A 27,524-nucleotide genomic window follows, 5' to 3' on the forward strand; every position below is an offset into this window, starting at 1 on the left:
GGACTTGCATTGTTAGGCTTTATTGTCTCTTCAAGGGTTGCTCTTCATCACTGGAAGAGTCAGACGAGGCCTGTTTTTGGTGAGGTTAAAATACATTTTTATTACTATTATATGTTGTCTTGTGTAGTTTATATATTAGAAAACATGATGAAAACAAAAAAAAAAACCCTACTTGTAATCAAATATCCCCTAAAACCAAGGTGGGAAAAATATAAGTACCAGGGTGATCATGGCTTGTAAAAAGCATGAGAGCTGGTGCTTATATGCTGTCATCCACAGGTGACTCTTGATTGGAGATTAAAGTCAGGTGAGGACAGGAAATGAGCAGGTGGAAGGAGTGGGTGGAGCAGAAGTGTCACCTGTAGAACAAACCCACACAGACCAACAGGGAGAGATAGACAAAACACGCAAAAAAAGGGAAACCAACACACTCTGCTTTATACGAAGGTCTTACTAAATAACACCAATTTAAACACCAACCAAAATAATTACAGATCGTAAACATTTTTAATTTAATTGCTGTATCCCAAAGGGTTCCTTTTGTACTTATACATAAATCTCTCAGGGCCACACACAGACACAGAGTAAATTCTGTAAAAATCCAGACCCTGTAAATTAATTGAATCCATATGTTTCACTCACAGAAAATGAGGCAGGGGGGACCCCTACTGGACAATCTACAGCGTTACATGAGTTGTTGCAGTGGAACAGCGGTTTCCTGTGCTTGTTCCTACTGTGTGGAGACACCTATTGGCCAGCATGTGCATCCACAAAGACACTCTAATGACTACAGCCTGCATTTGTACAGTCTGTTCCCATCCAGCTCACTGCTTTTATCCCACACTAATGAATAGACATTAAGACAAAGGCAGCTGTGCTCAAGCATTACTCACTCAGCTTAAAGAAACAGTGTTTTAATCTATGCTGCTTTAATAAAAAAGTTTAGGTTGCATTTGAGGTACATGGCTCAATAAAAGAGATGGAGGAAGTATTAGCTCCCTTTACTAACAGCACACTACAATCAGTCACACAGTACAATCAGGAAAAAGAACCTAAAGTATAAAAAATAAAAGTAGCCAATGCAGAGAAATGATCCCTGTGACAATTATAATATATATTACTCATGCATTAATGTAAAAGTAGGATTTTACTGTTCCTGGTTAAGACAGACACAGTGGATTTTCATTATGGATTCTTAGCTGCTGCTGACTTTTCTATTTACCCATTTACTGTTTGTTTTGTAAAAATCCTGAAAATTGTGAGAAATGCCATCAGACTTTTGAAAATTATTGAAATAATTAAGTACAAGTACCTCAAATGTGTAGGCCTACTCAAGTACACTAGGCTATTTGAGTAAATAATTACATTCCAGCAGTGCTGAACTACATTTTCTTATGATGTGTTTGCCTCAGTTCATGCCCACTTATCCAAAATAGAAACGAGGCTCAAAGCCAGACTCAACAAGTGATTTATTCTTTGCTTTGCAACATGTCCACAATAGTTCCCTGTATGTACATAAAGAGCTCTGCTGCTTGGAACTGATTCAGCGAAGCGTGATCTTTAAGATTCAGCACGATTATCTTCCCGGCTGTGAGACGCTGCGGTTAAATAAGGTGATGGGGAGTCAAGGGAGGACTTAATGCCTGAAAGAACAGCAGTTGCTGTGGTGATTATGAGCAGCTCAAACATCTGAAGACACAGCGAGCGTGTCCCTAAACTGCAGCAGCGCGCTGCATCTCTCCCTGGACTGCTGTCAGTATGTCGCTGCTGTGTCTTTATGCATTCAAAAGGGGTTAATCTCCCAAATGACCGCATGTCAAGAAGAGCAGGCTGCAGCGTCTGATGTGGAAGTGGAGCATTAGAGGACTGAAAGCACACAGACAACAAAAGAGTGACTGGCAACGACAGCGTGGGTTGCTTTCATATTACATCTTTATTGTTGGTTTAATAGAAAAAAAATGTGCCTCTTTTGATACGGGTTCAGAATTACTTTGACAAGAACACAAAATTACATTGATTTTCTTTTCTCTAGCAGCATGACTTGATTTCAGATCTCGCAGCGTCACTGGCCTTGTTAGAACATTTGGTAAAATGACTACAACAGAATTGTGTGTTTATATTAAAAAAGGTAGAAGAAGGAGGACAGAGGTTGCCAGCTGTGAGAAGAGGAGGCAGGCAATAGAGGTTTTAACTGCAGCGACCTTACTGAAGGTTAGAGGAGGAAAGCTTATTTCAACGTGTAAGGCTATGGGAAGGCCTGGGCCGAGTGCTGCCCTGGTGACAATACAGACACATAAATGAGAGTATATCACCAGAAAAAGCTGAAGTATTTATAGCTGATGAAAACATGATGCCTACGGTCAAGACAGTGAAAATGAGGCGTGAGTTTCTACAACCTATGGAGCATATAAAGCTTTGTACATTACACAGGTGTGACTCAAAGCAATAAAAAAAATACTCCTTTACGCATGATTTAAGGACGGTGACTGATGCTGGCGACAGCACTGAGAAAGCATTCTTGCTGGGAGTGGTCCGCGGCGGCGTGCGAGGCGCTGACTTCACGGGCTCAGCGTCACGATACAAAGACCTTCAGCGATCCTGCTTCACATTTTCTGAACAGGGTTTCAGGCTGAGGAAACGCAGTCGAACAACAAGCAGAGATTGAGGTCAGACGAGCAGAGAAACGGCACGTTTGCAGAAGAGGAAAAACAAGGCTCAATACTGCAAGAGTTTTGGATTGACTTCAAGTCAGGTGGGGGGCTTTTTTTCTGCCAAAGAAAAGTCCAATGAGGTTGTTTTTTGGTAAGTGACCAATAGATATGAGCAGTAAATCCAAGCAAATACTACCTGGAATTAAGCCATCTTTGAATAAAAACTATTAAATCAGTAAATATGACACATTACCTGTTAATCCATGCAGTATAAACATGCTGACTTCAGCTCTTTTGACTTGCTTGCCTCGTTTTGAACGTAACAGCCCAGCGTCAAACAACGCCTGCCAGCTCCATCTTGCCATGTGTCAGATAGTGTTGAATATTAGCCTGTGCTGCTCCGTGTCCTGAATGTGCCTCTCTGTCGCTCTGACCTGCATTCTGCATGCCACAGGCAAGCACCAGCAGGTAAAGAAAAGCACCCACGGGAGAGAAATGATCATTTTTCACCATTTTGACTGTCAGGGGAAAAGCCAAACAACAGCTCAAAGACTTCCTCATAATAAAAACCATGAATCATGTCATTGTGTTGGTGGTGTCTAGTTTAGGTAAGGGGCTCTACTGTGGGCTTAGCTGGTCCTGAAACCACTGCAGGCTACAGCTCAGAGTGCTACAGGAGGCAAACGCAAACTTGGGCGTCCAAGTAAACATTCGTCGCCCAGAGTCTGACATGTTCAGAAGATGAAGCGGTCACGGGAAGCGGACCGAGAGCCCAGCGATGCTGCATAGACAAAAAAGACTTTGGCAAGCCAAACACTGGCTCAGCACACACCATGAAACCATCCAGATGTACTGTGTCAGCCTTCATTCATTCAGCTCCTTCACTTTTATATATTATTTCAAATCACATGGACCAACTCCACAGTTCTTTCTTTCTCCAGTAGTCATTGAAATGTGTCACTAAAAAACACCAACAAAAAAAAAAGACAATTATCAAAAACAAAAAGCTAAGACAATAAAAACAGTTTATGGTTAATTAAAAACCATTACAAAGTATATAAAGTACATATGTTGATACATGTCAGCTTACAAGTACAAAGGAGAACTCAGCTGCTTCTGAGCAGAAACTGAGCGAGTCTGACTCGTTAAGAAAGATCCAGGACTGACGATGATTATACTGCAGATAAAACGAAGAAGGAGAAATAAAGACAGAAAAATAATGAGTCAAAAGTCAAGATCAGCAAAATTCACCATACAAGCTCTGCAGCTGTGTCTCAAACGTAGCGACTCTGGTCAAATCTAGCTCTGGTGCATCACAGCCGTCCAGTAACTATAAGGCAGATTTGTCCTCAAACTGCTGGGACTCAATTGTCTCATCTTTTAGAAAACAACATTGATGTTAATCCATTATCTGACAAGGTGACGACATATTCAACACACACACACACACACACACACACACACACACACACACACACACACACACACACACACACAAAAATCAGTTCACAGTAAAAAAAAAAAAAAACTACACATACACGACAGAAATTCAGTTTGAGACGGATAAGTTTTGTGCATAGAAACACGATCAGCCTCTCGCAGCCATTGCTAAGCAAAAGGGTTAGGTCCTCTAATATGGCTGCCAGAGGGTCAGTCCTTTGAAGTGGTTTTCATTCACTCATTCTTTTGCCTTATTGTGGGACTTTAGTGGCGCAGGCCTCTAGTCTGACAGGCAGTAAACTCGTGCAGTTTGTGAGTAACACTGTGTTTTTATCAGTGGAGCAGTAACAGAATTTCAATGAGTGCTGTGCAACGCAGCACAAACTGAACTTATTAACACATTTCAGCTCTTTATCTTTTTACGTTAGCATCCAAATGCCTGAAATTCAGCTATTAGGGTTGTGGGTGACTGATTTTACTTGCAGTTGTGCAGTCTTTCAGAGAGCATCTCCTGCAACCTTCATAAGACAAAAAAAAAATGTAATAAATAAATTAAATACCTTTCACACTTAACCATTATTTATTTAGGCAGGAGGGCACTTATTTGGTTAAATAATGCACTTTAGAAACAGAGAAAATGAGTCACTTTCAAAGTGATGAGGACATGTTTCCTTATTTTGAAGAGCTTGGTGTTTCCAGTAAGATTACTGGGGCAGGAGCTCCATGATCGGGTCCATTTGAATCTCACAACTGAACTCAAATTTAGCGAGTTAGCTTACATGGCTGCTCAAAATGTAACACCACCTCAGTCAAACTAGAGGCCTGTGGTTTTGCTTTCAAGCATTCTCAAACATTGTGTGTTCAAAGTGTCTTCTGTATCTTTAGGTAAGGATATTAGACATTTATACAACTGCATTTCTTCAATCAGACAGACACGAGGCTGTGATAAACAGACGCTAATGCTAATGTGTAGGGAAAGGGAAGAGAGAGTAGGAATGGTGAGCGTCAAAAAGAAAGAAGCATATGGATACGAAGGCAAAGGAAGGACGGAGGATACATCCCTAAACTGATTACGCACCAACTGTTTGATTACAGGGAATGTAAGTTTCATTTCCACAGCTTTGTGGTGCCTAAACTGACACTAATGAGGTTGTCGGAGGAAGCAAGGTGGATTAAAAACAGGCGTTTGGCAGCTTTGTGGCTCTGAGAACGACACAGAACTATAAAGTAATGAAGAATGTCGACAGGTCCCACTGCATTGCTGAGGATTGTTTGATTACTGAGGTATTGATGTATGTTTCCTATTCAGAACTGTTTGTTCTAAAGCATTACAGCCCAGAAAGCTACACTCAGCAGTGAGGTCCGTGTAGCTTTTAGGCTCTGAAGTGTTCTGAGCAACGCAGAAACCGACTGAATAATGGCAGTGACAGCAGAGGGGGGGGGGGGGTGGGTGGGTGGGTGGACAGAGAGGAATACCACCTGAACTCCAGAGCATCTCCTTCCTCCCTGTGTACCAATTCCCCTCTCTGCTACTCAGCTATGCATACTGTATGACCACAGAGTGTAACTCGAACAGTCAGTTATTGCAGCTCTACTTCACATCTGTTCATTAAAGTTCATTGTTCAAGAGAACTTGTAATCTAAGAGTGCAGAGGTAAGTGGTCCAAATGTTTATGAAACATAATAACTGCAAACGGTCCTCTTGAGGGAACGCCTCAGTGAGGACGTAACCTTTTGTTTCATGAGTGACACAAAGCTAAACTAAAGCAGCAAATTGGCTGGATTATGTGTGAGTGGGCCTGATGAGGGCTCAGGCCATTTGGCAGCTTTATTCTGAGCAGTCCCTCCTCGTCAGCAGACTGTAACGAAGTAGCTTCATGTAACGTGAAAGCCTCTACTATCAAAAATGTAGATGTTGAACACAAACTGATACAAAATGCTTTTTCTGAACTTGATGAAAATCTATGCTACCTACACTCTACCATTAGGATTGCATGACTCTAACTCTTTGCCAAGTATACAGTGTGCACACTACAAAAATCTACTCTTAATTATTTTTCAAAGCTGTAACAAACACAGTTTATGCGGATTCGTCTAGCACCCTGCTAAAACTTTAAAAGGCCAATAAAAACTGTAGAGTTTGAACGCTGAACGTTAAGGCTGTACAGACTTATGAGAAGACTTTGCATCGACTGTAGTGTTAAGTTTCATTCATTCATTCATTCAGCGGCTGCACCGCTCTCACAACTCCCCCCTACTGACTATGACTGCATACACTGATCTGCCACAAGCTGTGAAGTTAGTGACCCATATTAAAACCGTGAAAAACTGTAACACTCTCCGGTTTGTGGCGTAGCATCGGTGGAATCAACAGCCGCCGCCATCTACGTCCTGTGCAGGCAGGCCGGTATTGTTGAAGTCGTGTTGCTGAAGTTTTTGGACCCTGGGTGCAAGTTTTGTATGTTTCTATGTCAAAGCAGAATTGAAAAAAAAAGCACACCTGCAAATCACTCGAGATGAGATCGCGTCTCAGCTACGCCAACTAAATAAACTGCGTTGTGTTAAAAAATTAGATGCATGAGGCACTACATAAAGAAAGCGTGAAAGCATCCCTTCATTAATTCTTACTAACAACTTGTTTATATGGAATCTAAAAACAAAGCATAGTGTTTTTCACAGCTTCAATAAGCTAAGGTGGCAAGATAAAGGCGGCAAAATCAGAGACTACCACTGTCAGTTAATATCTCTTCATTTCTTTCCTCTTGGAGGAATGTCTTACGACGACAGAGTCCCCACGGATAGAACAATCCAAGTTGGGACTGTGCTGTGCTTGTCCTCCTTACAGGTGTCCATCATCCTATGCTGAGGTGCCTTCTTTTCGTCCTCTCTGTGGCTTTTAAGCCAGAGCGCCCTATTCGATTTCTCTCCACGTGAAAATAACAAACAGCCAATGAGAGTCCAGGAGGGTCAGAGGGTTTAAGGTCGGCCAGCAGGAAGTCCATGGGTGAGAGCTCTGGATGGGAGGAGGGCAATCTAGGGATGAGAAAAAGGTGCTGGTGGGCTGAATCCCTGGAAAAAGCAAAAGGGAAGTAATGTATGAGAGGAAGAAATGTGCAGGCTTTGCCATACTTCCTATTGATCTGTGCTCCATATGTGTAAATATATGGAACCTTTGTACGGTGCGACTCAGATGTGTGTCTCTACGTCAGTGTAGCCGGGCAGGATGTCTCCATTGGAGCAGCTCTTGGGCTCCCCCGCTGGTTGGGCGGAGGGCAGCATGTGGGCAGTTGTGGACATCTCCTCTGGTGACGCCGCCGCCTGGCCTCGCTGGATCCTGCGGTGTATCAGGGGCACAAAGAACAGCACCACGCCCCCGACCATAGGAGGCACCCCAGCCAGGGAGAAGGCCACCTTGTAGTTCCCAAAGTAATCATGTAGGAGACCTGGACAGTGTAAGCCGGGGGACACGGGACATGTTATCGAAGACAGATCAGGCAGACATTAATGAGAAGGATGCTCATTGGGATAGGGCACTGGGAGCACTGGGAGTGGCCTAGCCAGCTGATTGGCCCATAGTGTCATGTACTGGGAAAGGGTGACTTTTTATGGAAGCAGCTTTCTTTAATGAACTAGTTCATACTTTTTTCTTGACAGTTAGACGAAAAGATTGATAGCACTCTCATGTCTGTGTGTTAAGTGTGAAGCTCTAGCTTAGCCTAGCTTAGCTTCAAGTCTGGAAACAGGGGGAAACACATATTATTTCTTGATGACCCTTAAGTTTTTCCATCTGCTCTGCTCTCCTGTGCAGCAGCTTGTGCTACAGAGGCCTCTGCATGTTACAGCATATTCTCCTAAAGCCACATATTGTTGATTTTACTGTTTGTATGTAGTTGTTATTGTTAATAGTGTGCTTTAGAGATGCTAGTAGGCATTTATTTTTAAGATTGGAGAGAACCAGGCTAGCTGTTTCCCCCAATTCCAGGCTTTAATGCTAAGCTAAGCTACTAACATCCTGGCTCAAGCTCCGTACTTAACACGCAGGCATGAGAGTGGAATCAATTTCCTCATCTGACAAAATCTTGTTTTTGCTGACCCCTTTGAAAACCAATGAAATTTCAACACATCGGTTTATCTTCATCTCACCCTGTCTATAACATGTACTGCTTATCCATATATTTATCTGCATGTGAACTGAAGCAAACACACAGCAGCCCACCTACAGTGACAAAGCAAGGTCAACAAGTTTAATACTGTATGTTTCTTTCATCTACGACTGAGCTTGTGACATGAGGCCCCGGGGGGGGGGGGCACTTAACATTGCTGTATGCAACGTGTGCATTCTTCATGAACTGCACAGACTGTACTGAACTGCACATGTTGACACAGTGAGAATCTCATTCAGGCTCTGAGGAGCCAGGCTGCAGATATTCGATAGAATATCTAATTTCCTTGTGCAGTACGTTATATATCAATTACATGTTGGGTTTAACTGCAGGAGATGACGTCTGCATCTGTGGTTCGTCAAAGGGATAACTGAAACCATATGCCGCTATACACTGTACTTTATGTCTGAACTTATTTCTATGTGTGTGCAATCATTTCTCCAGTTAGTCATCAAACTACCTCTGAGAGACCATTAGAGAAATTTAGTTTGGACAAATGTTAAACCGCTAACAACAACCTCCAGAATCTGGTGTTGTAGTAAAAGCAGTCCAGGTACAGTATGTGTGAGATCTGACGGAGAGCGTGGCGATGCCCGAGTCATCGAATTAATGTTCTGTCCTCAGTGCTCTTCTATACAATCCTGTTATCAAAGAGCTGGACTGAAGAATGGTAGAGGAGACAGGGAGGAGGTAGAGGAGACATAAAGGGAGTTAAGCACTGCCTGTATGTGCTTTTTTCCAGAGGACAAATCCCTAGAGACTGCCTGCGGTTGGCCACAAGCCCAAACCTCTCTAAATACAATCTGCTGTACGATCCATCCTGCCACGCATTTGTCTTCCTCTCCCTTTTCTCCCTACACTTGTTCTATCCTTCCTCTGCTAGTATCAATCAACTTGTTGTGTCCTGTTACTGCCAACATCCCGAATTCAATGCAAGGAGACAGATCACTGCAAGATCGTTGTGGATTGCACAGAATAAATCAGTGCGTTGTGAAAAACAGGACCATTAAAAAGAGCATGTTTCTCACCAGCGATGGGTGGACCTGCTGTCATGGGAATAGCCATAAGGCCGAGAAGGTAGCCGATGGCCTGCGAGGCCTGCATGGGCCCGACCAGCTCGAATGCTATGGGAGCCATCATGGTGAGAAAGCAGCCGTCGCACAGCCCCATGAACACACACACGACCACCAGCCCCTCGAACACCGCGCACTGAGGAATCATCATGGACATCAGGCCCAGAGTCATGAAGGACACCACCTGAAACAGACAGCGAGAACACATTAACCACTGTTTGATTTCTTTAGTACAAACAGCTCAACGAACAAGACACGTTTCTGTTGTTGACTACAGGACAATGACAGGTCTCAGTGTGGTGATGGTGCTGTCAGTGGGGAACCTTGGCTTCCTTGTCAAGGTCTGCTCTCATTGACCAGTCATTTCCTTGGGCCAAGACTGATGTTGTGTCCCGTGTGGGGCAGTTCTGCACCAATTGTCCAGCTGTTACAAAACTGAACCATCAGCTTCTGGTGGATTCTCATTTGACAAGACTTGCATGCTCTCTGTGAGTTCTACCAGCTTCCTTAGTACCTGGTCATGCCACCACCTGGAACAACCCTGGGCCTAGGCAGTCTCGCAGCCACACAGGATGCGACGGTGATTTACCTGCAGCATTTCCCACAGGCCACAGTTCTCTCGTGAGCCGAACCCTCATGACACATTGGCTGTGCTAGGAAGGGTGTCCTATGTGGCTCTGATTAAAAACCTCAACCTTTACCTTTTATACATCTCAATCACATCATCTGTTCTACAGGCTGAGTAAGGAGTTTAGTGCTTTGTGTTGATGTTGGTTGCTTCTGAAGGCTGCCTCCTTGTTTGTACAAATCTAAACATTCATCTAATGCCGCTGCACTAGACTGAGCTCAGATTTCATGAGATTAAAACTGTGAAATGTGAAGGAGGCTCCTGTGCCTCAACAACAAAGTAAAAGCTATTACCTTAAAAGCCTTTACAATTACCACATTGTACAAGAAACCGACTCAAATACAGTGTGTTCACCTCTGGATAAAAGACAGAACAAGACTTCCCATCTATAAAGACTCCCTCACAGACAGTGTGTGTTGCTTTATTACGGCAGCAGGAGAGAAATGATGATGCAGCCTGCTGCACACAAGGGTCATCAACCTGTCGTTCAGGATTGACTCGTTGATCTCTGGGAAGCTCAAAGGAGAGCACGAAGCATCGCACTTCGTGTCATTTATATATTTTTTTCGATCAGCCAATCCTGAAAGTATAGGAAAATGATGTTCTTCCGCTCTCCTCTCTGATTGGCTGACTCATGATACTGTGGTGAAGCTACTGTCAGTTGGCTTAGCAACCAGCTGGTAAGTTAAGACGGAGGAGAATGTATGAAAAACTGTCAAAAAACTACAGATTACGATGCAGCCTTTCTTTTGTCTGCGGACTCTTAATGAAGGAGACAATGTCTGTGACTGCTTTACAGTCTATTCAAAGACTGTAAAAACAAAAACAATATTATTAATGTGATTGCAAGTGGCCCAGCAACTGTGGTCAGAAGGATTGAGTTGTTATCCGAAGACTCTCACTGGAATTCGAGAAATGTGTGGATGACAGACACAGTGTTGGCTCTGATGGCCAATAATGGAGGAGAGAGGTGAGGAAATCTACATTCAGTTCAAATGGTACATGCATGACAACAACATCCCCTTTCATAAGCTAGTGGCAGTTACAAGGCAAACACTCTGTTTTTACTGCCTTGTGCCACTAAAACTGGGACTTTCTCAAGTTCCGCTGTTATTATTGTATGATCTATCAACAGGTGCTTGCTAACAAAGTTGTGGATTGCAAAGACCCTCGTCATGTTTACTCTACAGTGGAGAAAAGGCCTGCAGCACCAACTGTTCAAATCTTTACTGGACTAAGCTGACGTTGCTGGTGGTGACTTGCTCCTGCACGCTGATGTAAATACTGAATCCTGTGATAGTGTGCAGTCACAGCCATCACAGCGACTCTGGGGAGGTTTTGCCTGTTTGGACTGAAATACTGTGTACAGAATCTCATTGCTTGTTTGTTTCCTTTTTTGTCATTTGGGTCAGCAGGAAGATTTATGTTGTCCTCTTTTTACTCAGTTTGAATAAATAAATAAATAAATAAATACATTTTTTGCCTTCTAGACTGATTTTGAGCAAAGGTGAGGTTATTTCAGTTCAGCCTGCAGGTCGTAAGCATTCAACAGTCTGAATTAAAATTGTTAAAATGGACTGGTGGTCAGGCTATCAGGCCTGTATTTGGACATGAGAAGCGATCTTGGCTTGGAAAAGGTCGGTGACCTCTGCTGTGAGCATCTTCTTCTTTTCAATGGAGGCATTATCTCTGCACAATCTAAATGTTCAAGAGTGCAAAAGGAACATTAGACGCATATTTTTGTGTTTTAATATCATACAGACATTTTCAGCATGTTTTTAATGCAATTTTAAGGTTTTTACCCTTACAGAAAAACCACATGAACTTGACATGTGATTTTGATGTGAAACACATGTGGTACCACATGTTACAACATGGTACCCATGTTACCACATGTGATCACATGGGTTTCACATAGGAATTTACATGGGTTTCACACATTACACCATGAAAAATGTTCCAAAACCACATGTTTCCCATGTTTAAACACATGTGAAATTCATGTGTTTTTTCTGTAAGGGTAAACTTTAATTCTGTCGATCTGACGATGACTCACTGATCAACTGCTTAACACCATGCAGATCGAGTGTGTTATCTGTGTGTTTGCATTCAGCATGGAAATACATATACACCAGCAAGAACTGATAAATACTGTTTGTATTCACCTGGCTAATGGCTCTGAACTGCTGTGCTTTCCCACTTCCATTTTCTCAGAACTGAATCATACCTACTATTATCCAGGCAGGTGATTCTTATAGCAGCAAGAAAGCATATTTTTATTGTGGTACTGGAAGTGTGTCCAAATTAGCCTCTGAGTCAAGTTTTTCTGCAGCCCAATAGACCATAAAAGCCACAGAATCACTCAGATTGCAAACCCCCCCCCCCTAATTTTCAACCTAGTGAAACTGCATGACCCATTTACTGGAATAATATTGAACACACCTTAGAACAGTGTGATAAGAAAAAAAAAGACTCAAAACACAACGTTAATAGTTAACCCCAGGGTCTCTGTTTCAGGTTAAAGTTGACTTTCAATTTGAAATGTTTGCACATTTAAAATTATTAATTCCACAGGAACATATATTGTAGAGTTTACAAATCTCTTAGAAACAGTCAGAAATGAGAAATGAGAAAACAAACATTTACTGTTGAGCGTTGATTATGAAATAGTACAAATAAATCATTAAAATCCTGTTACTGGGAGATCTAGCTAGTACCAGTTTGATCTAGACTCAGCGCCCCAGGTCTGCATGCTAAACTGTGTGAGCTTTTACAGAAATATGCCAAACATTAAAAAAACTGGACTGCCTGCTTTCAATGCCTTCCCACATTTCCTCACCTGCATATAGATCTTTTGAAGACCTGGAATGAGGTCGCCGATCTTGCCAAAAGCGAGCCGTCCCAGCCCAGATGAAGCTCCAATGCAAACCAGCAACACCCAATCCTTCTGGGTGTCCTTGAACTGCTCCTTTACAAAGTTGATCTAAGACATGGAAAGAAAAATAGACGCGGTGCTGCGTGAGCTCTGGCTGTGTGTTTGGTAGTTAAATGTAATGGTGCTGCATAAGAAAAGCACCCCGAGACTACCAGTAATGAATGAGATAACAAAGACATCACACAACCTGCTGATGAATGTTTTCATATGTTTTTGTGCTCCGTGCTTAAGAAGTCAGTGAACTCAGCAAATGGGTGTGCATTTGGTGGAGTGGAGAAATTGTCCATCCATAACCCCAAAGCCAAGGACTTACAATAACAAAATGTCTTCATCCACAGACCTCTGGAACAGCAGGACAGGAAGACCCAACGCATATAGGTCAGACCCTCCCACTCCCCTCAGCCCTGACCCCCCAAATCTGATCCAAAACATTAAACCACCCTCTGAAGTCTTTCCTGAACAAGCAGGTCCTTGTGAAATATTTGCTCTGCTTTGAAGGGCTCTACATTCATCAATGGCCATAGGATAGGCATGTTTAGGGATACAGAGAGGCCATACAGGAGAGGTTTCCTGAAACGGTCGAGCCGATACAAAGGCCGGGGCTGTGTTTACATCTGGGCCTGGGCCTGAAACAACAGGCCTGACAGAGGGAGGCCGGAGCTGGAACATCCGACATCTGGATAGAGGGAGATCAACTTCACAGCTCCACGCTGGAGCTTTACACTTCATCCTCATCCTTCACTATCTCACTATCTCACACCAAAGTCGGCCATAGGTCATGTGCAGACTGCAAATATATTCTGAATTTTGGATTCTATTCATCATGGCAGGCAAAATGACTGTACTTTGACTTGTGAGTGAATTGACTTTTTTCATGACGATGTCCAACAGAAATCACATTTAGTCATCCCTTCTTGCAGTCAAAAATAATATCAGTGTTTAGTCTCAGAAATGCTCACTTTCCTCTCAGCCAATGGAGGGGTGTGTCTGTGTTTGACTGACAGAAGCTGGCAGGCTAAGCCCCAGCAGGGGAGCGAGACACAGAGCAAACAAACTTGCACTGCAGCTTACCCGTGGGCAGCCAGTTTGATGTTAACAGTGATATTGAAGAGTTAAAACCAAACCAGCATCTAAACAGACCAAAGTGATATGTGCAGGCATGTTTACATGCTGTTTAATGTGCTGCAGCTGAACAGCTTATTAGCTACTTTGCCTGGAAGTGATGTTAGCAGTGCAGAGCAAGACGCGTTTATGCTTGTAAGTCAAATAAGCGTAGCATACATCCTAAGTTTAGCAGGAAATCTGTGGCCATTATAATACAACTCTGACTAATCAACACCATAATGCTCTTTATACAACCTTATAATATCAATAAAGAGGTAAAAATTCCTGCATTTTCAGAGTCACACACCAAAAACACCCAATAATATTATGGTATGTATTCCATATTAGGCAATATTTTAGCCCACTGAGATGAATGGAGGACTGTTAAGTACACAAAGCTTAGTATCTTCATACTATCTTTTCATTAACATCTATCAAATATAAACAAAATGTAACAAAACTAGCTGATTTTACACTATGTAATATTCAAGAAACTAAGACAAATGACTTCTTAATTTTTTTTTTTCAAAATATTTGTACATTCTTGAGTTTAGATTTATAAACAGTTTAAGGCAGGACACACACAGCATGCACTTATAATCTGACGCAAGCGTGTCCATTCTTACCAGATGAATATACGGCACAAAGTAGCCCAGTACAGCTGTGGCGACTCCAAACGCCCACACTCGGTAGGTCACAATGTGAAAAACTCGTAGATTGAAGTACTTCCTGACACCACCCAGGACCCTGCTCCACCTGCTGCCCCCCTGAGCCACGGCCTCTGGCTGGGATTGAGGCTCGGCAGGGCCAGGACCCATGCCTGGAGGGCCCATGCCTCCTCCAGCAGGCAGTAAAGGTTTGAACGTCAGGGCCAGCAGGGCCTGGACCAGCATGAAGAGGCTGAGGATCTGGAAGGTCCTGCTGAGGCCCAGAGGTTCCACCACCATGTTGAGGAAAACCGGGAGGCCCATGGAAAAGAGGCTGGCACCGGCTGTCACCACACCATTGGCCAGACCCAGGCGCTGGCGGAAGTAGTGGCCGAGGATGACCAACGAGGGCTGGAAGGCGAAGGAAGAGCCACAGCCGAACAGTATACCATATGTGAAATAGCGAAGGCTCAGGGAGCTGCAATAGAAAAGAACATAAAAGGAGGGATGATAATTTGGTTATTATTTGACCTATTGTTTTTCTGTAACATTAATTCAAGAACTGACACTACAAGATATGTTTATATTTTTGCCATTGTGTATATTTTGCATTCTGTGGATGTTGGGTATCTGTTTATTGATAACTTGTTGCAACTGCCTTTACAGTTGCACTCTTTATATTTGCACTATATCCTACTTTGTACTGCAGCTGCTGCTGAACAATTTTCCTTGAGAGAAATAAAGTTCTATCTGTTCTTAAACCGTCAAACGGCATGTAATTCAGGGTGCTCATATCAGATATTTGTAGATTATTAAACATTAGAAGTTTGGATTTTTTGGCATCTTCCTCCATTTTTAGTATAGCTCAGTTTTCATGATGGTATCCCGTTGCTCTTTCTGTTATCTGTGGCTCTGTTCAGCTTCTGTGGAACAGTGGAAGAAAGTGGCCAAGGGTTCCCAAATAACTGCAAAGTAAATTTATTCTAAATATACTACTTAAAACAGTAGTACTGGAACTTTAGTTGCCAATAAGGAGTATATTATGACCTCTTCAAGCAATGTGCATGAAAAAAATTTGTTTAAATACACGTGAACCAAAATTCAAAAATTGCATTTTCAGCTATATTTGGACATAGAACACATTATATTTCCAGGTTCTATGTTCAGAAATACAGTTGTAACTTGAGAAACAGGTTAAAAATCCTTTGTGGTGTGCAGTGGAAGGATTATTCTTTCATCCAGATGATTAAAGGAGCTTTGAATATTCTGAACATCCCTTCAGGACACCGGTAAGTGTGGTTAAATTGATTTCTGGGTTTTTCAAACATCACAGAGTATTTATTTTTCTGAAAAACAAATGCTAAGCTCTGTGATTAAAATGTAACACGTAGATCAAAGGCACAAACTGGGGCTACAACAAGTGATGTCTTTCAGAAATGTACATAGCTTACTTTGCAAAGGATGTACTGAGCAGCCCTATAAAAGCCAGCGCTGCCCCGCTGACAGCTGTCTTCCTACAGCCGAAGTGGTCTGTGAACATGCTGACCACAGGTGAACAGAAGAAGATCATGCCCATGGCCAGGGCCCCGACCCAGGCTGGAGAGGAGAGGGAGAATTCATGGTCAGATACATGTGGAAACCCATCGGTTGTAGCTACCACCTCCACTAAAATAAAATCATCTGTGCAGTGAATGTGAAGCAGACATACAGAATACAGTACTGTGGAAGGCATCAGACATTCAGTCAAACCACCCAGGATTCTCTTCCTTGCATGGAATCAAGCTCACTTTGTTGTGTAATCTTTGCACAATCTCTACAGTTCTTTAAACCCACATCATATGCAGCTGAAGAATTTGCCTCAAAGCAGCTTTGTTATTGCTTACAGTTGCACAGTCGAACAACTGTTGTGTACATGCTGCCCCGCTTGAAACCGAGAGCAGGAAATTAAACATGTCACAGCAGAAAGATAAAACTTATCATCTTTTTGCATATGGAAATGATTGTATGAAAATCAAAACAGCATCACTGAGCAATAACAAGGCTTTTTTTATGCACGATTCACTGCACTTGCGTGCAAGTCGTTACGTCTGCCCTAATTTTTTTGACTGTTTCCACATGTGCCACGTGTGATCTCATTGGAGGCCATAACCAAAGGTAAACGTGCTCTACGTGTTGGATCTTGTACTCACTCACTGAAAAGCTGAAAGCCTTTGAATGTGCTGGTTTTCTTAGAAATGTCTCTCTCTGTGTGACCTTCCACCACCTGACGCGATTTGCTATTAATATAAATTTATGTAACTCGTTATTGTGTGTGTTGTCATGTACATCAGAAACTCTCTATAAGATTTCTCATGGTGATTAAGCAGATCAAAAAGTGGATCAAAGTGGATAGTTCTGGCCTGTGGTGAAATAGCCATCCAGTGTTAAAACATAATGAGCCAGAGTGATTCAACAGAGACACTGCGTACCCTGAAGTGCAAACAAACAAATGTCTGGGTTGAGTCTCCTGGGGAGCAAAGGTAGCTTTAATGTCTACCGTGGTGTCTGGGTTGTGGGTCACACTGATCCAACAGCTCAATGGGAATGAGACCAGAGAGAATGATAAACAGGTGGATGGATTGGTGGTATGACTGCTGACACACACGTACGCATGTAAATTTAGTGTAAAACTCAACCTCTGCGGCACAATATAAACAGTCCTTGCTGTCAAGGTTGACCTACACATTATGCACTATACATGTGCAGAGTTTTCCCTGGATTGTTCTGAGGCAAAGGTGGCAAAGGCTGGAGACAGTGGCATCAATGGTGTCACCGTTCGCGCTCGCACCTTTTACAGTGCCATGCATTTCAGTGAAAATCACAATGTGACAGATAAGAGCATCCATGGGATTTCAATTTATTATTAGATTAGATATTAGAGCGATTATTTTCCACTCAAATATTTCTGAAAAATGGTCATGTAAAATAATTACATGACTGTAAAATAATTACCTATTGGCAGATGAGACCAATTTAGTGTAATTTAGCATTTATCATAATTTTCACTAGCATGGGAAAGTCAACATGAAGGTAAAACATAGCTGTAACTCTGGTTTTATGTCATTCAGATGGAAATCTGTTGACTGGCTCAGAGGTGAGCTGTATGTTCACTGCATATGTACACCTGCTGGTACACAAGTGCTGCAAAGTCCAATTTCTAAGGCTGCGACTGCAAACCTTCCTATACTTTACACCTCTCGGCAGAGGGCATCTCAACGCGCACAGACACCTACAGTATATACAGAAGTGGATATCAATGTCTCTCTTTTTATTCTTTGCTGGCTGTAACAATTAAATTTCCCCCGAAAGTTGTATCTATGTGTCTAAGTGGTTGTTCTGCATCGACCCCCAAACCCAGTTCAACTGAAACAATACTGTCCATAAAAATATAAATCACTGAGACAGAAATCAATGGCAAAGTTGCATGAGATCAGATTAACCCACTTTACTTAATAAGCCAAGGAGTTTGGCTCATTAAGTAAAGCTAATAATCACCTTAGCATTACAATTGCACCATATTGCACCACTTATTGAGAGCGCTAACAACAACTCTCCTAAAGACTTCAGTATGCTTCAAGCTCTGTGCTTGTCAGATAGTCTAACAGTGACTGCTTTGGTCTCCACCAGATCCTGAAGGAAACATCCGAATAATCCTGAGATATACTGATTGGAGCATCTTAAAAGGTACTGAGGCCTTAAAGCTTCTATGACTGATGAAGCAAGAGTGTTGAGCAAAAATTGATGCATTCACTCTATCACATTTGTCCTGAGACGTGAACATATGACTTTTCCGGTGTGGAAATAAGCTTAAACACGTCAAAATTCAAAACATAACTTCAGTTAGAGCGACCGTGTAGATGACAGAACATCTGCAAACATAAAGGGAGGTGTTTTGACGGTGGCGCAAAGGGAAAAGTCTTGGTAGTTCAATGACCCCCATGACTGCAATGGCGTCTCAGTTCAGGGGTAAGATCCTTCAAAGGTGGTCCACAGGAATAGCCTGCAGCCTCGACTGTGTATGCAAACGTACATAGCCTACAGTAAAAGTACATCAAAAATGTAACGACATGTAAGGCCCTGAAAGTTACCCACCCAAAATAGTGCTCAACCCAAAACTCCTGACAGAATCAGGTCAGATTCATTTTGGGTTGCAATCATCTGGTGCCTGGAATTTATGTCCGCAGCATTCTGTGTTTTTATTATCGGGATCGCCTTTGCTTTCACTGGCATTTCTCCAACTTCTCACATTCCTTCTTATTGATGTTGCTGTCACTCAACAGAGATCAGTCCATCACTAGCTCCACTTCCCGTTCCTTGTCCAATACCACATGTCCAGTTGGTTTGTCTGGGAGGAACAGACAGTTCTCAAGCACACATTGTCTTGTGCTATAATGTGTGCGCTGTTTCCACAAGCATCTCGCACACTCTCTTAGCGGTTCATCCATGGAATCCCACATGGTTGTACGATGTTTTATAGTCCATCAGGTTGGTCAGTCTGGGCTCTGAGTGCTCGTTCCATCTGGAGTTTTTTGCCATATGCTTTTTCCCCTCCCTGCTCCTCCCCTACTATTCATTTTTGGCTCTAATAGGATTTGCACTTGGTATGTTACTTCACTGCAGTTGCAAGTACACGTTAGATGCTTCTTTGTATTATTATGTCATCTATGCGATCTATTTTTACCTATTTTTTATGATTTTATGATTTGTTGCTTTATCCCTATTTTTCTCATTCTTCATCTCATTGCCTCATTCTTCTCTAATTTCACCTTTGCTTTATTATTTTTATACTGTTTTTTTTTTTTTTGCATTGTCTTTATTTTTATTCTCATCCTTATTATCATTATCAAGTGGGCACTCACTTGGTGCATGTGATTTCGTTCTTGTAAGTTCATTATTATTATTGCTTTTATTATTATCATAATTATTACACTGTTGTTCTAACAGGAAAAACCATGTAGTTAGAATACTGACTAAAAACAGACAGAAAAGTAAATTTTAGCAATAGCAAATCTGAGAAAATGTCATCGTACTGGAAACACTGTAGCTGACAGTGATAACTCATTAATATTAACAATGGAGAAAAAACAACAAACATCAAGGATTACCTCTCTAAACTTTTAGGTCCTGCCCTGGTTGAATATACAGGTACAGCATTATTACAGGGACACAGGAGTTCAGAGAGACAGCACAGAGGAATGTGGAAAAACCTACAGAAAGACGAAGACAGTACACTTTGCTCAGAACCAGCTGTACTGTACATTCATGGTTGTTGAGGTAAATTACACAATTACTGTACTCAAGCCAAGCTTCCTCTACAGAAGCAGTGTACAGAACATGACGGCAGTCCCTGAGGTATAGTGTTTGAGAGCAAAATGTACGCTCATGTTACAGTCCAAAGAACCACAGTACACTGCGTACAACATACAAGGCCCACCCGACAATCAGAGGCTGACAAAGCAACAGAAACATGTCCCGTTCCTCCACTCTCTCCTCGCTTTTCTGGCCAAAGCTCACCTCCAAACCCCCATCTCCCCCTGCCCTGGCACAAGCAAAGGTCTCTGAACAGACCGAGCGGAGTGTACTCATTAGAGACAATTAGGTCTGAACACTTCCAAACAAAAGAAAAAGAGCACGGCGAGGGAGACTGAAGCAAAACGAAAAGACGTGTATGTGCGTGTGTGTGTGTGTGTGTGTGTGTGTGTGTGTGTGTGGTGCTGGCGGTGAGGGGGCATAACAAGGTTTCCTCTCTTTAAGTGATGGATGCAATCTGACAACCAGACAGAGACTGGGAGACTCCATAGATCCATCTGTACATTGGAGGAACAACAAACTTACCATTGTTTTGTGAACTGCCGTTTCTTTTTCCAAGTGTGTCATGTTGTCTACTGATAGAATAAACACTAAGCAAGTAATGTAGCGTATTTACACACGCTTGAATACATGCCTCAAACCGCTGTCATGTGTGAGTGTGTATCTGAAACCAGTCCTACATGAGTTCAATATCTTAATAAACATCCTGCATGCCACACAAACCACCTTTTGTTTTGCTGTGAGTGTACTGACATTGAGTTATTCATGTTATTCAGGTCTTCTCACGCCTTTCAAAACAACGCTGACGTTTACGTGGGCATTTGTATAGCTGATGGAACAATTACATCAACCCTGTGGCTATCATATGGAGCCAAAGATTAAGTTCACAAAAGGTTTTCTCGCAGCTACAAGCTTTGCCCCGTACTCCGAGACACAGGATCTGAAATGAAACGAGGTTAAAGTACCATCTTTCAGCTTTAATTCGATGGCATTAACAGTCCCATCAGGTGACCACTGTAGGAATTCCTGCTCTTTAGTCCCTCAGCGGACAGAAAGCGAAGTAGGAAGTACTTTCAAAGAAAACTGCTCACAGCAGGCTCTGTGGATTATTCTGAGAAACAAAGACACTGTTCCTGGAAAGAGGTGTTGCTGCTGACTTTTTCAAAAGTTTTCAATGCTTTTAGCAGTACCAACAAAATCTGAGACTCATATCTCCCAATCTGGCTGAATAAATTCAAACTATCTGCTTAGAATGATGCCAATGCTGCAAGTAAGAAACAGTATTTTCGCCTTTTAAAGCTGAAAGAAATCCACCTATTAACCTCATAATCACTGTTTCCTTTCCAAATCCAGCGTGGCAGAACAATCAAAAACACACCACCGTCCAAACGCTGTCTGTTGACACTGTTGGTGGCGAATTTCCTTCGGCACAGGACAAAATATTCCATCAGCAAAACAATGGGAAAAGTACTCTCAGTTAAAATAACAATAGCCATACATATTTTTGTAACATTAACGGAAAGGCTGTACCCTCAAGGCCACATTAAATGTCCTTAGCAGGTGCTCGGGCTGGACAATGTGTTGTTAGATGACGCAGAAGGCCGTTTCAACTGAAAAACACACGCACGAAAAGACACCGTCACACTGAGCTTAACATACCTTCAACAAAGAATAAGCTACTGCTGTATAGCGGCAAAGCTATTGTGCTCATAAAGCTTTGTTGTAGCATCGGCTACCCAACTGGCTAACGATCATACGGTACATCAGGTCAGGCTGCATAGTTTGTGGAGGATTGCCGCTGCAGTTAAGTCATTCTGGGAACCAGCTGTCCCACATGTAAGGAGTGTCTTCAAACAAGTCAGCCTCCGCCCGCAGGAGCTTTGGACGCAAGAGTGTGTGGATGCTCCATGAGCTGTTCGCTCCTTCTGATGTCTCCCAGTCATATCGTGCTGCAAGCTACAAATATTTACTGCTGTGCAAAGCGCTTATGTTGACACTATCAATAATGCAAGTCGTGTGTGTGCGTATGGAGCGGGTATATTGGATATGCTTTGCAGAGCGTACAGCTTTTGTTGATTTTTCTGACTGAGCTGGCTCTCAGACGTCAGTACAGGATCTGATGTGTGACTCTCGCAGCCTGCTGCTAGTATTCTCAGATCTTGTGCTTCTCAAACTTAATACTGTATTTTCCAAGCTTGCCTCCAGCTGTGAAAAGGAAGATGGCACTTATCACCAACCCACTCCTCTGCGTCAGACTGGAAGAGTTTGCTTTCTTTCTCCACTATTTCCACTTGCACCTTTTAGAAAGCATTAATTCACTGATGTTCAAATAAACCCACACTGAACAAAAACAGTCCCTGTCAGGACCTGATCGTGTACCTGCTTATGACTGCGTGGAGACTTTTTAGAGACTCTGATCAGACCTAAACCCAATCCCCTGCCCTCTGGAATGTCAAAAATGCTCCAGCGCTCCCCGATCTGCCAACCTGGGATTTCCAGCAACCCCAGAGATGCTGGTGAAATCTGGAGCTACAATACAGCACTACACAGAGCACAGCAGTACGCTAATGAGGGCAGATGTTTGCTTGTCACAGCACAAACACAAACACCTGTTTGAATCCCGGCTAGAACATTTTGACCACATCTGATATGATGGAAGACCATCACCAGAAATACAGTTCTGAATCCTGCAAGTACATTTTATTTAATTGTCCCTTGATCCCTGAATCTCAGCACAATCAAATGGTCAAAACAGGACACTGGATTTTAATGACCTGCAGAGGTAACACCTGTTAAATATTGCCTACCGGCAGTTTCAGTACAAAAATGTTTAAAAGTGATATTGATTTAACCTTAATATGAACGACTGCCAAGCCAAATAACACTGAGCAAGGTTACAGAAAGAGGACGGTGGCACGATCAAAAGCAAAACTCGACATTTGAACACACATTTTAGCCATTTTGGAAAACTTCCAGAACACGTCTCTGACTAGTTTTACTTGTATGTTAGTGCTGTCGAGCATTTCTGCAGTCACTATGAGCTATTCTGAACCGCTGCATTATAATTTAGTGTTTCAGTTTAAATGGCCTCATTTAAAGAGGTGTTTGTAGCCTTCTGATATCTTTCTTATGTTGTTCAAAGCCTGATTTCCGATGCACAAGACTGGGCTGAGGAGCCTTTTTTATGATATGCGCATGCTTTTTACACATGATCAGTGTCTTTGCAACATTTAGTGGAAAACTCTCTCAATGCTCAAATGCTGCTGTCAATAAGATTTATAGATTGGAATTAGAGTGAAAAAATAATTTAAATCCCTTTACTGAGGAAGCAATGCCACCAACAGAGCCTCACAGTGTTGCAGTGTCACTCTTGCTTTTATGCCTTCGAACAAAGCACAGAAATTCTCATAAATCTAAAAGAAAAAAAAAAAAGGATGAATGAGCCTTTGTTTTTTTTGTCTCATCACAGTCTTCCTATTGGCCTGTTTCTGACTTGTGGCGTTTGAACGGCAATAATAGCGTGGATCAATGAAAATTTAATCACTCGTCCCCCTCTTCCACCCCTTCGCACACATTCCCAACAGAGGTTGCAGCTTGAACTTCTCTCCCACCCACGATCAGTTGCACATCACCTCACAAGAGGCTCGCTCCCCACTGATTGGAAAAGCACCACAGTTTAAATTTTAAAAGAATGTACGGTTGCTCGCACTCCCATACACACCTTGAACATACCAGGAGTTTTGCACTGCTGTGGCCACAACAGGAATGAGACCTCTGACCGTGCCATGCGGCAATCATTGAGCAAAACAACACCATCTGCAACTCATAACCCACTCACCTCTCCTTTACTACCTTCTTTTGCTTTAAAAAGCCTGTTCTGATCCTCCACCTTAATACTCGAGTTATTTCTAAATCCCTTGTTTACCCCTCAACACTTAATAAATACCCTGTATATTCATGATTGGTGTAAAAAAAACTAATGGTAATCTATTAGCTAGATTTAATCACATCTCAGTTTTTTCTTGTCACCTTGTCTATGGCTGTGCAGTCTATTGCTAAGATTTTAAGATGTTCTCCTCATTTCCTCATGGCTCCCTCTCAGACTGGATAGTTGTTCAAAAAAGGAGCCTTTACAACTGCCAGTATTATAGTTAATCTGTCCCCCTCCGTTTTGTTCTGCTGCTGGGGGGTAAAGGTCGGGACTCAGCATACTAGCTTAATCCTTTCACATAGGAGAACAACCAAGAATGAAATCCAAGGAACAGATGGATGCAGTCCTTAACAAGCCAAAAAAAAAAGGGGGAAAACTGAATAGAAATACCTTGATAGCAACTGCTCTCTATTGAATGTGACATATAAGTAATACATCTGGTTTCAAAGCATAACCGGCTCTCAGGTTCTCTATCACACAAAACCTGAAAGTAATGTGAGACCTTGTCGAACTGCCACCAGACACAGCAATTGTTTTCTTATAAACTAGAGATGACAAGCTGCAAGACACCATTAAAGATATTAACCTGTGCTTACATGGGTTCAACAACATGCCTGAGCTTTTAATACCTCTTCCTCCGTAAATGTTTTTCATGCTGATGAGAAAGAGCTGACTTTGTTCCAGGGAACAGTCTTAGAACCATAATCCCTTCCCACATCCTGACCTTAACCTTTGCTGGTGATTGTGGAACTTGACAGGAAGTTAAGAAAAATATCCACTCCTGTTACATGCGACTCCTCTGCCTCTTCACCAGCATTGCTTTTCACTCAAATCAGGACCGACCATTGCACAGTTTCACTCCTGCATATAGAACAAGTCGTTTGCCTGAACACAAAGTCACTGATAAGAAAAAAAAACTTACATGATAACTCATCTAGTCAGTAATTGTTAATGTGATTAACAACCTCAAAGCTGGAGGCCAAGTCTCTAACACCATTGAGGGACTAAATCTCCAAAGATGCTTCACTGGTGCCAACTTTAAATTTCAATTTATCTGAATAAAACAAGACTGCAACATCGGGAGACTTCTACATTAAGATGTATCTCCTTGTCTGCTATGAAACTGCATCAGTCAGGTTTGCAGCAACCAGCACACTGTGAGGAGTGACTCAACGTTCACCAGTGAAATCGGGTGACAGAGGAGTGAACATGGTGCATTGTGGTGCTACAGAGATGCCCCGGTCTACAAATCATACTCTCCACAGGTCAGAGAACATGCATGTTTGGTACAGATCCCAACAAAAAAAATAACATTTTGTGGGCCAGTTAAATGCCTGTTAATCACTGACCAGCAGTGACGCTGCTCTCAGAAATATGAAATACACCAAGGAGTATTTTTCAGAACATGAAGAACAGAATATGCAGACTGCAGAAATGTATTGGTGAGGCATATATGTAATATAACACTATGTTTACTGTGGCATTTAAGTACAGGGTAAACCCACTTTAACTCTGAGCTGACCCACTTTTAGACTGTTGCATGCGTGACACATACATAGCAGCCCATACATCATGAACTACTTGTCAGCTTCTTGTATCCTCAGATGACATGAAGATAGGATTTGTTTTCATCATGCTGACATTCTTACAAATGAGAACCATCCACTGGAGGTCCAGGACTAATGTGCTTGTGTCATCTCATCGTCGGGCTCACCGCAGCAGACTGTCTGGTACTCACCCACTTTGAACTGAGACGTCTGGTCGTCTGGGTTGGCGTGCTCCTTCATCAGCATCAGATGCAGGATGCCGAAGGAGTTTTGGATCCCGAAGATGGACCCATTGCACCAGGTGGCCGCTAAAACCACCAACCAGCCGTAGCCTCCCTCGGGTGGGACGAATCCGGCTCCGGGGCCGTGCGTGTTCACCTGGACCCCCGCCTCGGAGTCAGAAGTCGGGGAGAGGGGCGGCTTGCACCCGGCCTCGATCAGCTGCATGGCGCTGTCCTCCTGCACTATTTTACACTCGCTGCCAGCCGCCTGATCAGAAGTGCTCTTGTCTGCTTCTTGGGGAGCACTTCCTTGCTCCATCTGAGGATCTGTAGCTGGCGGCTCCGTCCGGGAAACTCCGCCGGACGGCTGCGCTTGACTGTCTAACCCGTTGATCCCCATGCTGTCTGGTCTGGTGGAGAGGCTACTGTGGACTCTTGCCGTTCATGCATGAGATATAGGTCACTGACATAAGAGGACCAATTTGAATAACAGATTTGATTGGCTATCTGTCGAAATGTGCGAGACAGACGGTCCCTTGTTGACAGACAAGCCACCTACACGCTGCTTGTAGACCAAGTGTGAGCTTCAACTTCGGCGAATAAACCCCAACCTGCAGCCGCTAAATGTGACATTCTGCTCAGCGATCCGTATTTCTCCAGGCAATAGCAGGCGCCGCCTATTCCTCCTTTAAATGTAAACCTGTGTGTCTAGGAGTAGTCTATAGAGACTAAAACCATGTATTTACTTTTGCTGGTTTCCCTGCGCCGTGCCAACTATACAAAACGTCCGTTCATCATCAACCTGTGAAAACGTCCGTTCAGCCTCGACACTGTGCAGTCCTGTCACGCAGTCCGCACGCGGTTCGCAACATGCCCCGACGACAAAAGAAAAGACCAGGCTCTCCTCTTTCATCTGCTAGGTTCATACGGTGTAAATGTGAAATAGGTAGGCCCGTGTATGTCCCAGAGGCTGCCTCGGCTCTAAAGTGGCAACAGAGGCACGTCCGTCATTCAACAACTCGCCCCCGCCTCCCTTCCCCGGCGGATGGACGGTTGGAACCAATGGTGGAGCTTCACAGCGGTTACTGTAAAGCAGTGGGACGAGCTTGCACTTCGTGTTTTATCGGGCTCACGTAAAGACCCGAGTGATCCACAGCCTCATTTGACACCGGCTGTAGCCTACTTTTCTTCACGGACCGGACTGACAAGTGTATGCATTAGCGTTACTTAACCGTCGACGGTGACAGCTGTTAGCACTGTGTACAGGGCAGGTTAATGAGGATGAGCTAGCGTGTACACTCGCTGTTTTCACCAAGGACCCGAGAGGGTTTAGCCATGAAACAAGTCTCCTTCCATTTTACGTTCAAAATCTGTCTTTCGTTGCATCACAGTGGCTGTTACGAGCTGTAGCTAAGCTAAGCTAACGTTATACCGTGAATTACTGTGAATCTAACGACCCTTCCAGCAGGTTCATGGTGTTCGAATAACTTCAGCCCAACTTCCAGCCCAACCTAACCTGGATGTCCACTCTCCAGTGCCTCAAAATATGTTCAAAAACCAGAGGTACAAGTAAGTCACATACATTTACTCAAGTAAGATACTAGGTTAAGTAAAAGTATGGTACTTGTCCGTTACTTGAGTATTTATATTTTATGCAACTGCATACTTCCAAGTTGCTGTATTTCGAAGGTGGTATGACACTTTTGACTGCAACGCATTTATCTGACAGCAGTGATGGAGGAAGTTTTCAGATCTGAAGTACAAGAAGTAGTACACTAGTTTAAAAATACTCCCATTGCAAATAGAATTTAAATATAAGTGTATAAGTATATATA

The 27,524-nt window shown here is 42.8% G+C and overlaps 1 protein-coding gene across 2 annotated transcripts; it reads right to left on the reverse strand.

Moving 5' to 3' along the window:
• Nucleotides 1–1,914: 1,914 nt before the first annotated feature.
• Nucleotides 1,915–26,704, reverse strand: slc16a2 (solute carrier family 16 member 2). 2 transcript variants are annotated; one of them, XR_013077573.1, is made up of 8 exons: nt 25,660–26,704; nt 16,093–16,237; nt 14,621–15,119; nt 12,795–12,938; nt 9,283–9,511; nt 7,262–7,534; nt 6,592–7,160; nt 1,915–6,557 (listed from the first exon to the last, which is right to left on the reverse strand). XR_013077573.1 is itself a non-coding variant. In XM_076739138.1 (7 exons), the coding sequence occupies exons 1-6, from the start codon at nt 26,087–26,089 to the stop codon at nt 7,278–7,280; spliced, it is 1,704 nt and encodes a 567-aa protein (XP_076595253.1). In that variant the 5' UTR covers nt 26,090–26,704; the 3' UTR covers nt 1,915–7,160; nt 7,262–7,277. The 2 variants fall into 2 exon arrangements, 1 of the variants encoding a protein (XP_076595253.1); XM_076739138.1 differs by having other exon boundaries at nt 1,915–7,160.
• Between the last annotated feature and the right edge of the window lie 820 nt (nt 26,705–27,524).

Source organism: Chaetodon auriga, chromosome 9, assembly GCF_051107435.1.
Source record: "Chaetodon auriga isolate fChaAug3 chromosome 9, fChaAug3.hap1, whole genome shotgun sequence".
Lineage (NCBI taxonomy): Eukaryota > Metazoa > Chordata > Actinopteri > Chaetodontiformes > Chaetodontidae > Chaetodon > Chaetodon auriga.

Excerpts from the sequence above, each read along its gene's own strand:
- slc16a2 (XM_076739138.1), bottom strand. The coding sequence starts at position 26,089 with ATGGGGATCAACGGGTTAGACAGTCAAGCGCAGCCGTCCGGCGGAGTT. Across the intron at positions 15,120-16,092 it reads CTCAGTACATCCTTTGCAAA|CTCCCTGAGCCTTCGCTATT; the intron begins GTAAGCTATGTA and ends TTTCTATTGCAG. Across the intron at positions 12,939-14,620 it reads TTGTGCCGTATATTCATCTG|ATCAACTTTGTAAAGGAGCA; the intron begins GTAAGAATGGAC and ends TCCATGTCTTAG.